Below are 15284 nucleotides of genomic sequence, written 5' to 3'. Positions count from 1 at the left end.
TGGCACCATGTACATGAGTTACCCAGTAGAAGACCCACTGTATGGATTACAGATAGGCAGCCAGGACCTCTGGGCCACTATCAGACCTTCAGGCTTGGCCTCTACCGCTCACCTCTAATTAGAAGGAGAAGTCCAGAAGGACAGGGATTATGTCCCATTCATCTCTGTGACCCTAAAAGACCTCTAGCAATGGTGAACGCATTCATTATGTGTGTTTGATTGAATAATCAAAATCAATACGCCCGTCTCACCCCACCAGCTAAGAGCAGGGCTGGCCACAGGAGGGACCAGGACTGAGCTGATCTAATGAGAAGCATCACAGCAGTGCTGGGAGTTTAGTGCCGAATGTGGGCTGTTATCCAGGCAGAAGAAAGGTGGATGTCCTCCAGGGACTGGTAATGAGGCAAGATGGGCAGAGTTCAGCAAAGGAAGGAGGGTGCTCAGGAGTGGAAAGCTAGGATGGGAGAGGAGGCGGGTCATGTATTGCTACAGTAGAAGAGAGTCTTCGGGCTCACCCAGAGTCCTCTTCAGCCTCCCCACCAATGGTGATCAGCAAACAGTGAGCAGGAGAAAGGCCACAGAGCAGAGATGCAAGCCGGGTCCATCCCCACCAAGTCTTCCCTGCCTCAGCTGGGACCAAGCCATAAACATCTCAGGCACAGCCCAGAAAGCCTGTGTCTGCTCCTTGTCACCCCTAGGAGGACAGCAGCTCTGGCCAGGGCAGCAGATGCCAAAGGCAGCAAGTTATACAAAAACTTCAGGGCACTGTTCCCTGAGGGAAGCTGGATAGCCCCCAAGGCCTCAGCTCTCAGGACCAACAGAAAACCTGAAGAGCCAGAAAGAATGCCTGACCAATACGCAGGTGGGACCACTAAGGCCCAGGTAGTAAGTGGGTGTCACAGGCTCCACATGGGTGTGACACACAGACCTCTGTGCTCGTATTTGGAGTCGACCTTCCACTATCCCCTCCTCCATCCTTCCCAACAAGGCAGGCAGATTGCATTGATCAGTTTTTTTTTTTTTTACCATACTTGAGAACAGTTGAAGAATTGCTCCTATTACAAGGGATCAACAACACTTAGCAAAGGAGCAGAGGGACAGGGGTGTCCAGGGGAAGCATAGGAGTTTGGAGGTTGCCTTATGCAACCTTTCTGCCCTTTGAATAGGGCAGGGGCTTAGGCAACCGTTTACATAGAGAACTCAGGAGGGGGAAGGGCATGCCGCTCAGGCAGAACTCAAGGCATTGGTTAAGCAGGACTTTCCAGCCTGAAATGCAAGAGTCATTCTCTGAGCCCTGCTTTGCCTTGCCTTTCTCTCTCCTGGAGGACAGTGAGCTGTGGACCAGCCCTTGAGAAGGAGGTTCATGATCTGAGTACAAGTGGATAACAAGGTGGGTGGGGGGCAGTCACAAAAAGTCCATGAAAGCTTTCCTGGAGAGAATTGTATTTAATGGAACTCTCTCAGGAAGCAATCTCTAAGTGTCTAGAGGAAATCAGTGGCTAAGACTCTTTAAGTGGGTATGGAAGGGGTGGAGGTGGAGAGGGCAGAATGGTGAGGCTCCCCAGAGGCCTGCCTCACAAGGAGGGTAGAGCCAAGCAGGTGCTCAGAGTCTGGACATGGCCTGGGTCTCGGGTCCATGAGGCAGCTCTGAGGCCGCCCTCGCTACCAGGCCATGCACATGGCCACTCCACTAACTTAGTGTGACAAGGGGTCCAACTGCAGCCCGCCCACATGGATGCCCATGCAGGACCCTTCCAGAGTCAGCCCCCCAAGCCTATCTCAGACATGGCTGCCTTCAGGCGCTCACCACCTCAAGCCCCACAATGGACAGTCTCTAAGGCAGTAAGCAGCTGCGGCTGACCTAAACCTGAGCCAGCAAATTCTCAAGTCCAAAACACAAAGAATTCCCTCTGCCAGAACAGAGGAAGTGAGCCCACAGAAAAGAAAAGTGAGGGGCCCATATTCAGACATGTAGTGTCCCAGGAGCTGCCCCAGGGAAGGTCAACCCAGCTTATAACCACTGGCTGTGGGGACCAGGCAGTGCTGCCTGGAGGGAAGAGTATATCCCCACAGCTTTGGTTAGGTGAGCACTTACAACTATACTATCCACTACATATGTGATCTCTCCTTGAATCCTTACAATAGCCCAGGAAGAATCTGTCCCCACATTACTGAGGGGGACCTCAAAGCACAAAGCAGCAGATTGACCTGTCCAGGGTTACACTGCCAGCCATTAGTGGACTTTGACTCAGGAATCCCACTGTCTTTTCTCATTCTTGCCCACGGCCAGTATAAAGATAACTTCTGAAGACTAGGGAGATGTAATTCTCAGATTTTCACTCTTTGCCAAGAGCTGGGGAGCTGTCAGCCACTTCTTTAGCCGCCCCCCCCCCCCCACTGCCCACTGTCCATCGTATTAAGCCTGGGGCGTGAGGCATGGTGGCCTAAATGCCTGGAAAATCTACAAAACCAGCAGGTTTACCACAACAGCCTCTCATTTACCTGTTCCTTCAGATCCACCACAACCACCACCTTGGCAACTTTTATAGCCAACCACACTTTTTATGGCCAACACTTAGCAAGAAAAGGGACCATTTGTGAGCGACTCACAAATCAGGATGTATAACCCTGCCCTGTGGCTCATATCAAAGGAGAAGGCTGTGGTCCAGCTCCCATCCCATTGCCCTCTGTCACAGACATGGGGCTGTGTCAGCTCAGATCAGTCCCCACTGGCCATCCCGGATCTTCCTGCTGTCCCAAATGGCCAGTTCCCAGTTCCCAGCAGTCCAAACTCAGTTCCGTTTGACTCTGGACTGCATCGAACCATGACGGGCTCTGTTGCAAACATGCCCTCAATTATGTCTGCCTTGAGCCACTGTTAAAACACCCGTGTGCTGCCCCAGGGCATGGTAGAGGGGCTACCTGCCAGACAGCAGCAGGGAGGCCAGGCCAAATTGAACCTTGCCATAGGCCAACAGGAACTGATGGGACCCGCAGGAAAACCCAGGGGAGCAGCCTTCGACACAGGTACCACGCCAAGCTCGCTGCCCAGAGCCAAGGTCTAAGCTCAGTTCACAGGCTTGCGAGCCAGGCTGGCAGAGGGGAAGGAAGCAAAGTAGCCAGAGCTGCAGCCGCTGGCAAAGCCCTTACCTTCCTCTCCGGGGGCGAGGCAGCCAGCTGTTGCTGTTTGGCGATGTTCTCCGACAGGCACCAGCACACTCTCTTCTTCTGCTCCTGCGAGTGTGCCTCCAAAGTGAATAAGCACTCTGCCTTCTGACGTCAGCAAAGACAAAGAGAAAGGGATGACCGCTCAGGACTGCTGCCTGGCTCTAGGGGCTCTCAGCCCCAGCCCATCTCTAGGCTCCGGAGGGCGAGGCTGAAGCAGGGAGGAGAGCAGCCTCTAGCAACTACAAATGAACACTAGTCCCCAGTGACGTGCGGGCAGTTGGAGGGACAGGGAAGCAGGTCCAGGGGCCAGCTGGAAAGCCCTGGGCCTATGGGTTGGGGGGTGGAGGGAGGCAGTGGCTCCCACAACAGTGGAGGTCTGTGGAAAGCTGCAGGACAAAGATGGTGAGGTCACCCATGGGCAGTCAGCACAAGGCCCAGCTGGGGAGCATGTGGGGGAACCCATAGGGCTAAGGCCTCGGGCTGATGCTCTGTGGAACAAGGACCTCCCACCACCCCCACTTAACTCCTAGCTCTACACTTTCTGATTGCAAGGCCAAGGTTAGAAGGATCAAATGGACACAGCTATTCAAATTCCTAGAAGGGCAGTCAGGTGCCATTCTGCAGCCCCCACCCCCTTCCCACTGGCTTGGGCTCATGATGACTGTCCATCCCCATTGAAGATGGCAATATTGGCACACTATCATATAAATCCCATCAATTAGACTATAAACTTGTAGGGGACCCTGATCACCTGGACCTAGCACAGTGCAAGGCAAGTACTTGCTTAGTAAGCTCTGGCTGTCAAGAGGAGCTTCCAGGATGAGGTCAAACCCAGGCCAGCTATGGCACAGGCTTGGCCCCTGAAGCAAGTCAGGACACACGGGGGATGAGGCCAGGAGCCCAGGGTTCCACCCACCACCAGGCCCTGAGAATGGGGAGGGTGCAGAGGACCTTGATGGGCCTCTGCTGGAAGTTGATTCTAATCCCACAGGACTATAATTAGGTGCACTCAGCCTGGAAGTGAAGAATATGAGCAGGGTGGGGTGGGACTTAAAACTGACAAAAAGACCATGTTTCTAAAGTCGTGCTTCCTTGTTTTGCAACTGAACAGGCCTGGCTTAAATCCCAGCTTGGCCACTTCCTAGCTGTCAACCCTCAAGTCAGGAACTTTTTGGCAAAAGGGCCATCAGCTACATCTCAGAGCCATGAGGAATCTCAGGCCTAAACACACAGTAGCTACTGTTATTTTTCAGTAATTAATTGGACTTGTGTTTATTGGATGGGTAGACTAAGCCCTTGTCCTTGGGATGGGGGCAGAAACATAAACAAAGAAACAATGCAATTCCAAGTGGGAAAATACCACGGAGGTCTTAAGTGGGGAAGTTGTCCTTGAGCTAGAGGTGGTCAGAGAAGGCCTCTAATAAGGGCTAACACTTGAGCTATGACCTGAACAATAAGAAACAGTCCACAAGGAAAGTGCTTGGGAGAAGTTCCTGTGGGCAGAAGCGACAACAGATGCAAAGGCACTGTGCTGGAGTTATCTAACAGCAAACTTGGGGACCTTCACCCCCTGCCTCCAATCTGACCCTCAGGGATGGCACTCTCCAGTGCAGGGCCACCTCCCACGCTGTCCCCAGGGTGCCAGCCATCCCTTCACTGCAGAAAAGTACTCAGAAGCTATCTTCCTAAAAGCATGGGAGAGAGAGGGAGGAAAGCCTTGTCCTCAGGCCTCAGGGTGGAGAGCTGAGGTTTCTCCACTGCCTACTGCAGGGAGAAGAGCAGGGCACACCCAGTAAAAGGCCCCAAGATTTCCCAGGGGGGAGAAAGCCATTGGGGCAGGTGCTGGCTGAGCAGATGCCTTCTGCTTCCTGTCTCAAGATGTCCCTTAAGGCCAGGGCTTGTGTCCCTTCCAGCTTGGAAAGGCCTGGCTTGTGCCTCCTAGCCCTGCTTTCACCCACCACGTGGGTTCCGAAGTCCCTTCACACACCCGCCCTCCCCCCCCCCCCCCCCACACACACACCTCAGCATCCTGTTCTCTTTCTATTCAGAAGCAGGAGTTCCACCTCAATTACAATTTCTTCCATCTAATTAGCAATTTTCAGGAACACTTTTCCATCCATGATCTCATTTTGATCTTGGTGGTGCCGTAAGGAAGGTAGAATAGATAATTTGGTTGTGGTTTGGGGAAATTTTAAAAAATTGTTCCGAGGATCAAACCCAGGGCCTGGTACATACCAGGCAAGTGCTCTACCACGGAGTCCTATCTCCAGTCCTTATTTTTTGAGAGAGGGTCTCACAACATAGTCTATACTGCCCTGGAACTCTCAGTACTTCTGCCTCCACCTCCTAGGTGCTGGGATTACAGGTGTGCACCACTATGCCCAGTTAGCATGGGATGTTGTTTCTACTTAATAGAAGGCCTCAGAGAGGCTAAAGGCCTCTTTAAGTCTAATGGCCAATGAGCCACAAAGAGAAGACTCCAGCCAAGGAGAATCACTTAGTGAGATTTCTTTTCCAAAACCTGGAAGGTATTCTTATCCCTGTCAAAGCTACCATACCCCTGGGCTGGCAGGACCCCTCTCTTACAATCAAATGTAAGTAATCCGGGGGTCTCCAAGCCTCTGGAGTTCATTGGCAACTTTTTTCTTCCTCTCTTTCCTCCTTCCCTCCCTCCCTTCCTTTCTCCCTTCCTCTGTCCCTTCCTTCTCTCTTTACTCTTCCTTCCTTCCTTCCTTCCCCTCCCTCTCTTTCTCTTTCTTTTTTTTGGGGGGGTCTGGTCATGGGGGCCTGAACTCTGGGCCTGGGCACTGTCCCTCAGCTCTTCAGCTCAAGGCTAGTGCTCTACCACTTGAGCCACAGCGCCACTTCCGGCTTTTTACTTTTTTTTTTTTTTGCTTATGTGGTGCTGAGGAATCGAACCCAGGGCCTCATGCATGCAAGGCAAGCGCTCTACCACTGAGCCACCTTCCCAGCCCTCTTTCTCTCTTTCTTTCTCTTTTTCTTTCTTTCTCTCTTCCTTTTTTTCTTTTTCTTCCCCCCCCCCCCTCTTTCTTTCATTCTTTCGGTTTTTCGTGCCGGTCCTGGGGCTTGTACTCAGGTCCTAGGTACTGTCTCTGAGTTGTTTTTTTTCCCTCAAGTTTACCACTCTACCACTTGAGTTATAGTGCCACTTTTGGCTTTTCCTGAGTGTTTATTGGAGATAAGAGTCTCATGGACTTTCCTGCCTGGGCTGCCTTCGAATCATGATCCTCAGAACCCAGCCTCCTGAGTAGCTAGACTTACAGGTGTGATCCACCAGTGCCCTGCCACTGGCAGCTTTTTGAGCAACCATTTACTGCTATGTGCCAATATCCTCTCTTTACAGCAGTGCAAGAAAGCCTCCCTAGACTGGGAGGCCCTCTCAGGGTGATGCTAACGCATTAGTGCCCACAGTGGTGGGCACTTTACTACAGTGCCTTGATACTTTTTCCAACCTTGCAAAGGAGCTGCTGTAATCATTCTGACTTTCTGACACCCTCAGAGACTACCCCTTAGGCAAGCACTCTACCCCTTGAGGCCCACTCCCCAACCAAGCACCACCCTTTGAGAAAACCCAGTTGCCACTCCTGAGGTGGCAATCAGATTTTTTTTTTTTTTTGTCGGTCATGGGGCTTGAACTCTGGGCTTGGGTGCTGTCCTTGTGCTCTTCAGCTCAAAGCGAGCGCTCTACTGCTTGAGCCACAGCACCACTTCCAGTTTTCTAGCAGTTTATTGGAGATAAGAGTCTCACGAACTTTCCTGCCTGCGCTGGCTTTGAACTGCGATCCTCAGATCTCAGCCTCCTGAGTAGCTAGGATTACAGGCGTGAGCCACCAGCGCCCGGCTGCAATCGGATTTTTTTTTTTTGCCATTTTAAATAGAGTTCAATAAGACTACAGCCTAAGGATTTATCCCAGCGCCTCCTCCGGAGTCTCTTTCAGAAATCCCAGAAGTAACTACATTGCCTGTCTCACTAGCACAGCAGAGGACTCAATTTTGGGTTCTTTGGGCTTATACTGAATGCTAGAGGATCCAGAAAGCCTCACAGGCACTCTCTGAAACCAAGCTTAGGTTGGGGGTTGGAGGTCTTCAACAGGTAAAACATTTTTGGGAGCATGAGCTTTGGAGAATGGCCAGGAGAGCATTGAGCCAGCTCCCTCCAGAAAAACTGGACCCCCGGGTCCCTAAATCTGTCTAAATTGAGGACTCACAGCTGCTCCCCCCAAATCCAGTGTATGTTTCAAAATCCAGTGTATGTATGACCAGCTTGGTTTTAGTACTGACTCGTGTTATGTCCTAGGATCGACACTGTAAGGGTATCCTGAAGGCACCCTTTCCTAACTCACTCAGAAGCGATGCCTTCTGACCAGGTGGTGGTGGGCTATGCAGAGGCCTCTCACTTCACAAGCCTGGATCCAGCACCAGCCCAGCAAGATCTCCGCATTTAAATACAGCCATCTGCAAATCCAACCAGACTCCCAGCTTCTCTGAGTCTCTTTAAGCCCCCATCTTGCCTCACCTCATTGCTCATTTTTCTAATCCAAACCTCTTTTTCATCTGTGACTGAAGCTCATTCATTGGCCAACACAAGCGTGTTCTCATTTACTTCAGTGTACTTCAGACCCTATCAGGCAGGCCGGGAGGAAAGGCACAGCTGTGCCATTCTGCAGATGAGAAACCCAAGGCTCGAAGGGCTGAGGCATGAGGAGACTGCTTCCTGCTGCTTTTCAGGACCTATGATCTGACAAATGTGTGGAACTGTATGCACATATTACAAGGATGTTTCCCCTAGCTTTCGTTAAAAAAATCAATCGTGTGGTATCTCTAACGGAGGGGAATGAATATGAAGAGCCCTTCCTCCTGTTATGAAACCAATAGTAGCTGCCACTTGCTGAGCACTCTGTGGGCCAGGCTCTGTGCTATATATGTTTCAGCTGAAGTGTCTCAGTTAATTGTTAGAATCCTGCAAGGTAGGCCTTACTGCCTGATGTCATCAAGATAACTTGCCCCCAAGATCACTCAGCAAATGGCAGAGCCAAGATTCAAATCCAGGTCCTCTTAATTCCAAAGTTCAGATTCTGAAATGAATAGAACCAGCCTCAGATTCCAGGTGAGAGAGAAAAAGTGATTCTAAACAAGCCCAGTGCCCCCAGTGCTCTGAAGCCAGTCACGGGCATCTGTACCGTGGATGCACAGGGCACTGAGGGATGCCTGCCCAGGGACCTAATGATAAGGATTATAGACAAGGGTTACTTAGGGCAGGCATCTCCAGGGAACGATCGGTGGTACAGCCCCAGACTATTAGAGCTTTCTCAACATAGAGTGGAAACCCCTCTCCGAACCCTGACTCTTCCCTTAGTTTCTTCTTGAGGTGCAACCTGGATGTGAGGCAAAGAAGAAAAATCTAGCTGGTGAAAGTTCCAAGGAAAATGTTTGGGGTGCTCCCTGGGACCCAAGGCCACCCGTGTCGATAAAGTCCCTGGCTGAGAGCAAGCAGGCAGCTTGTCTTGCCTGCATTACAGCCTTGCCTCTCATAAATAGCCCATTAAGAGAAGAGAAGAGCTTCTAACTGCCTGTGAGTTTCCATCTCCCAGCCCCTCAGGGTCAGATCACCTGGCACTTTACTGAAATAAAAGGCCCCCAAATCAATATCCCCTCCCTTTAGAAGGCTAGGAGGCTTCAGATTCAATGGAGAAGTGCTTTTCTCTGGGAAAAACAAAACCCAGCCTGGGAGGAAACTCTCTGGGAGGTGCACTAAGGCACCTGGGACCTCACTCCAGTGACTTCCGGAGAGAATGGGAGTCAGGAAGGATGGAATTGTGGAAAGGAGCCTGGCCCAGCTCATGGCACCTCCCAGCTGTACTCAACTCACTTGGCTCTGTGGAGCCAGGCTGTCTCCAGTGCTGAAGAGATTCTACCAGCCACTCCCTGTGTTCCAGGGGGATGGGGCTAACCCAGCTGGCAAGCAAGTTCCCAGCTCAGCTCTGCCCATGTCTACTGCTTCTCTCTGCTCCCCTTGAAGCCAACTTCTCGGCACCTGCCTTCCCCTAGGGGTGGGTCCAAGGACTCTCCCCCTCTCCAAGGCTGACACCTCTTATCTTAGTGAGGATCTGGAGAAATTTCTTTCACAGACATGATTTCCTTCTCTTGGCCAGCCTTCCGGGATGGCCTGTGTAGACTCCCTAGGGGTGTTGATGCCCTCAAGACTTCTGGGAGAGGCCAGCTTCAGTGGAGACAGAGGGCAGGAATGAACTTAATGAATCCTTGCTTGGGACAGACATCACCCTGTCTATACATGAGTAGGCCCAAGATTGGGAATAGAAAATTCATGGGAGAATTAAAAGAATTCATATGGCTTGGCAGCTCTCAAATTTTTCATCATCAACAGCTTCTTCAACTTAAAAAAAAAAACACATTGCATATTTTATCTACCGAATCATATGAAGCTATGAGCTGTTTGCTTGATTTTACTCCCCAAAGCCTGTCTAAGCTTCCAGCCAGACTGAGATAACCAGGAATATCAATGGCATGAGTGCCATTCCAAATGCAGACATGGTCTGTTTGCTTTTAGCCTGTGTTGTCTGGCCCAGGTAAAGGTATATAATTATTTCCAGGGCCTTTGAAGCACTGACAAGACCTGTAGGAGGGGTGGTGGGTGGTACTTCCTGGAAAAAGAGGACACAAGAGGCCAGCAATTGAGTCAGGACAATCTCTAGAGGAAAGGATGTTAAATAAATAAACAGGGTGATGCACAGCTGTCAGGCCACGCCCTCATCATGATTCTCTTCTCTCTGCAGGTGCTAGGGCAGGGGAGTCCTGAGGAGGGGGAGGGGGATCTCAAGAGGCCCTGGCAGGGCTGTCCATATTGCTCTTTCATGCAGAGTAAGATAGTGTGGGTAGGGACCAGTACACAGCCTACAGAGAACCTCCTGGCTGAGCCCCGAGCCAAGGCAGGTTCTCTGGAGAGGTTGATGTCAGAATCCCCATCTAGAATCTGGCCCCACATCTTCCCTCAAGCACCAAGTCACAGATAACTCTCCTCCAGTTCACAGACTGGACAGGGGACTCACCTCTGCCAGATACAGCACGCAGAATTTCAAGTCTTCTGAAGAACCTTTGAGGGAACAAAGAGAAGAGTTAAGAGTTGGCTAAAGTGTCTCAGGAGCTTTACTGGGCACTGAGATGGTCTCATCCAGAAGGTTTTGTGTGGGCCTTCCTGAAACCAAATGGCAGAAGTGGCAGGTGCAGGGAACAGGAATGTCAGTGGAACGGAGCCCACAAACACTAACCAGGAGAAGGCACCATGGGTCTTTCTGACCTAAGGAATAGAGGAAACATGCACCCAGGAGAGGCAGCCAGGAGCCTCCAATGGCCCCAAACCAGAGAGCTTCCCTGGTCCTGGGGGGCTTCCCTATCTCCACATCCATATAATGAGGGCAGGGAGGCAGCTCACCTCCAAGGTGGAGTTCAACACTCCACCATTTTGAAACTCAGCAAGGAGCCATGTGGCAGCACAAGGATCTGAGAGATGACCAGGCTTTGGGGGCAACCTGGTGGAGACACAACTCTGCTCAAGGGACAAAGACTGAAGAGAGCAGAGCAAAAGCCCACTTGTCTCCCCGCCCCCACCCCTACTCTCCACCCCAAGGACTCTCATCCTGGCTATTCCTTTGGAACCCAGAAGTACCTCCACTTGTCTGACCAGGCCTGACCAGAGCACTTGTCTTACCCAGGTCTGGAGTGGCCACAAACTCCCAGCACTACAAGCAACCAATTCACTAGGGAGGCTGACTCCCTGCTCTGCAACTGGGGACTGGATTCAGTGCTTGCAAGGCAAGCACTACCATTTGAGCCATGCCTCCAATCTTTTTGCTTTTTGAAAATTTGTCTTTGAGATGGAGTCTCAAACTTTTATCTGTGCTGGGCTTTAACTGCAATCCTCCTGTCTCTACCTCCCAAGTAGCTGGAATTATAGGTGTGAAACATCATGCCTGGCCTAGGTCATCTTTCTGTTTTCTTTTTTCTTCTGTGTTTGTGCAGTTACTGGGGCTTGAACTCAGGGACCGAATGGTGTCCCTTAGCTTTTTTTTTTCCTCTCAAAGCTAGTTCTGTCTGTGGCTCTGCCACAGTTCCACTTCTAGCTTTTTTTGCTGGTTAATTGGAGATAAAAGTCTCATAACTTTCTTCCCTAGGCTGGCTTTGAACTACAACCCTCAGATCTCAGTCTCCTGAGCCATGGGCACTGGCTGAGGCTGGCATTTTTGAGGGAAGCAACTATATAGCATGCGTAACAGCAGACACTTTTAAGTACCACAGAACTTTGGAGCTCAGTTGACACTACACATATCAGCTTGAGGGCAGGAGTGTAGCTCAGTGGCAGAGCACCTACCCACTCCTTATAACCTCTCCCAGCAGCAGGGCTGTCCATGTACCACAGCTCATGCAAGATCTGAGGCTCAGCTGGAGGAAGCAATTTGCCCAGAGGAGAGCCTAGATTTCAATCTGGCATCCTGGTTCCACAGCCTGTACTCTGACCCACTGCACAGCCTACTCTCAAATGCCAGGCCCCTTCAACACATGCTTTAAAGCAAAGACATTCTCAAACCCATATTTGCCACAACTAGGAGACAGAAAGTTAACCAGAAGCCATGAGTCAGGCCAGCTCCTTAGACAAGGCCCTGGTACAAGTGAAGATCAAACCCCTAGAGGTAGCCAAACGGTTTCCAGTACCAACATTTCCCAAGCACCAGTGGCACTAAGCAGAGCCAGATGAAAATACCTCATGAGTAAGTGGGGTCCACTTCAGACTTACAATAAATGCTTTCTGTATATGAGCAGAAGTAGAAACAATAGAAGTTTTTACTTCTCCCACCTGGAGATGGGCTGTGGGGTTGAGGAGAGCCCTGCCTCTAAAATGTCATGTTGAATGAAACTGCAATCCCAGAGCCTCCTCTGCTGCTGAGGGTGGAGACAAAAGGATCTGAGGATTCTGGTCAAACCCAGCCTAGGCAGAAGAGTATGTGAAACTCTTATCCCAATAACCAGCAAAAAGCTGGGAGTAGAGGGTATGGCTCAAGTGGTAGATCACTAGCCTTGAGCCAAAAAACTGAGAGCATAAGGCCTAGAGTTCAAGGCCCAGAACTGACACAAAAAAGAAAAGAGAAAGGGGAAGGGGAAGGAAAAGAGGAAGAAGGAAGGAAGGAAGGAAGGAAGGAAGGAAGGAACGAAGGAACGAAGGAACGAAGGAAACACATTGAGATGTTTTGTTGAGTTGGTAGACCCTAATGCCAAAGAGATCTATATAAGAAAATGACAGAAATGTCAGCTGTGGAAGCTGGTAAAGAGAACAGAGGAAGGTCTAGAAGGGAGGGGAAGGCCAGGGGATAAGAGGCTCACAGAAACAGGAGCTGATTTCCTCATCAGGGGACAACTGATGGATCACCTTGACAACTTCTCAGCATGGTGACGTGCCCCCCCCGCCCTATCTGCCCTGACCTCACTTCATGTGACTGCAAACTTCGGGTGGAATCTGCTCCACATCATAGCTTTGAGCTGGCAGCCCTGTGACAGGAGGCTGGAATGGGGGCCCGTGCTCAGCATGATTCAGAGGCTCACAAAAGAACAACAAGTCAAGGAGCCAAGAGTGCCAGCGAGGAGCTGCTGTAGCTGCGGAAAAACAGGAGGCAAGAGGGCTCCTTTCTGGTTTTAGATCCCAATTCAACTATGCACCAAATCCTCTCTCTCCACTGGCTATGGCAGCGCAGAAGGGCTCTTGTTCTTCTTCTCTCCTTACAAAGACTGAAGCCAGGGAAGCAAAATAACTTGCTGGGCACTGGTGGTTCATGCCTGTAATCTTAGCTACTCAGAAGGCTGAAAACTGAGGATTGCAGTTCAAAGCATCCTGGGCAGGAAATTCCATGAGATTCTTATCTCCAGTTAGCCACCAAACAATAGTGCTGTGGTTCAAGTGGTAGAGTACTAGCCTTGACTGAATAAAACGAAAGGACAGCACCCAGGTCCTGAGTTCAAGCCCTAGTACCAGTATACACATGCGCATACACAAACACTTGTATCAGGCATACAGTAAGTGGTAGAGCTAATGGCTTCCTCCAAAGGCTATGTTCCTAACCACTGTGTCACATTTTGGCCTGATGCAGGTTCACCTTCCTCCAGATTACGAGCTCCAGAAGTAGAGAATTCTCTTCTTTAGTAACCACTCCAGTGGCTACCATGGAGGTAGGCTCTGAAGATGCCTCAAAAAACATCCACCAAGTAAGACTTAAGCCCAAGCACTCCAGCCGCTTGGGACCAGGCAGCTGAGAAGGGAGCCTGGAAGAAGGGAAGCCCCTGAGTCAGCTAGATATTTCTAGGCCACATCTGAGACCAGGGCAAGCCAAAAAGACACACTGTGGGTGTGATGCTGGCCGCCTGGGAGACAGAAACACAAAGGTAGCAAAGCCAGCGGGCGGTAGAGGCAGGAAGAGACCACAATGAGCTCTGGCTCACCGGAGATGCCCTGATTGTGAGCACCAGCCCTCCGCCGGTCCTCATTACACGGTCATTCCGTCCTGCTGAAGCTTGGAGGAGGCTAGGCAGAGGAGGCAGGCCAAGCTGAAGTGGCCACGCCCACTGAGCACCTGGGGAGACAGGGCACCCTAGCTCCCAAGATGATACAGTGTTTAGGCCCTCCTGTTCACTCACCCACTCATTAGCTCAATGAACATTCTCTAGGTGCCCACAATGTTCCACATCCCATGCTAAGTCCTGGGAGTATGGTTGGTTAGTGGAGCCGGGGTCCCTTGCACCAATCACAAAGCAGATAAGAGTGGACTGTCCCCTGCCGGGAGAAGCCTTGCCAGCCCCAGGCTTCTGGAAATGCTAGGTCCATTCCTTCTTTACCATCTTCTTTGCCTCCATATATGTTGACACAAAGGAGGCAAAAAAACAAAAACAAAAAAAACATAGGAAATGTGGAATGATGGTGGCTCACACCTATAATCCTAGCTCCTCAGGAGGCTGAGATCTGAGGATTCCAATTTGAAGTCAGCCCGGGTAGAAAAATCCACGAGACTCTAATCTCCAATTAGCCAGCAAGAAGCTAGAAACAAAAGCAGAGCTGTAGCTCAAGTGCCAGTCTTGACAGGAAAAAGCGAAGGGACAGCACCCAGGCCCTGAGCTCAAGCCTTAGTACCAGCACACATACAGAGGAATCTAAGAATTTTGCTTCATAAACAATGGTCATCACACTGTCCTGCAATCAGAGGCTCCAGCTAAGGACCCAAATGCATCCTTTAAAATGCATTCCACACTTGGGCTCCTGCTGTAGCAGCAAGTCTCCTGGGAGCTGAGGGGGGAAGGGCAGGAAACCTGGTGCCAGCCCCAGAACAAGGGGTTCTGAGGCTCCAACACTTAACTGTGGCAGAAAGGAACAATCCAGGACTTTGGTGAACCTCAAGACTATCGCAGAGAAATGGGAGCAAAGGCTCCATTGGTGCCTGGCAAGACATCTAAACACAGGACTGTGTGCCCTGAGTGCTGACTCAGGTGTCACCAAGCCATTTCCTTTGCTCATGGTAGTTTCAGTCACTCCCTCCCTAGAAGCCTGCCATTAAACCATCTTAGACCCATGGTCTATCCCAAACTGTCTTCCCAACAAATCCAGGGTAGGCACACACCCTCTCTCACAACAAAATCCATCAGGCTCTGAATCCATGCTCATCTCTCCTCCCAAGACCTTGGCCACCCTCAGCCCTGTCTAGCTGGACCAGCATTTGCAGGCAGATACACTCCAGTCCAAAGAAGCCAGGCATGTTCAAGGCTGGGGCTTATGTGCAGCTCCACATCTGGAGACCCCACCCCCACCCCGTAGCACATATGGGATGGGATCATAACCACCCACTGTAACCCTCACTGCTCAGTAAAGGATGGCTCTCACCCTTCAAGTCTTGGGACTACAGGAGGGGAAAACCCAACCCACACCCAGTCTAGTGGTGCCCTCCCCTCCCACCTCTTCAAGGCTGGAAGAGAGGCAGTATGGGTACTATTCAGCTTCTCCCCACAGCCATAAAGCTTCTGTCTGGGGGCATATTAGTGATAAA

The 15284-nt window shown here is 50.9% G+C and overlaps 1 protein-coding gene across 4 annotated transcripts in view; it reads right to left on the bottom strand.

The window, feature by feature from the left end:
• Positions 1-15284, bottom strand: part of Rgs3 (regulator of G protein signaling 3) — a 127163-nt gene that overhangs the window by 53565 nt on the left and 58314 nt on the right. For all 4 annotated transcript variants that reach the window (XM_042695468.1, XM_042695484.1, XM_042695476.1 and 1 more), the window contains 2 exons: positions 10257-10300; positions 3151-3273 (listed from right to left, as the gene is read on the bottom strand). In XM_042695468.1, the coding sequence (XP_042551402.1) occupies positions 3151-3273; positions 10257-10300 (167 nt within the window). The remainder of the gene's footprint in view (positions 1-3150; positions 3274-10256; positions 10301-15284) is intronic.

This window comes from Dipodomys spectabilis, unplaced genomic scaffold, assembly GCF_019054845.1.
Source record: "Dipodomys spectabilis isolate Male_0828 unplaced genomic scaffold, ASM1905484v1 ptg000006l, whole genome shotgun sequence".
Lineage (NCBI taxonomy): Eukaryota > Metazoa > Chordata > Mammalia > Rodentia > Heteromyidae > Dipodomys > Dipodomys spectabilis.
This window is presented reverse-complemented; position numbering and strand designations above follow the sequence as displayed.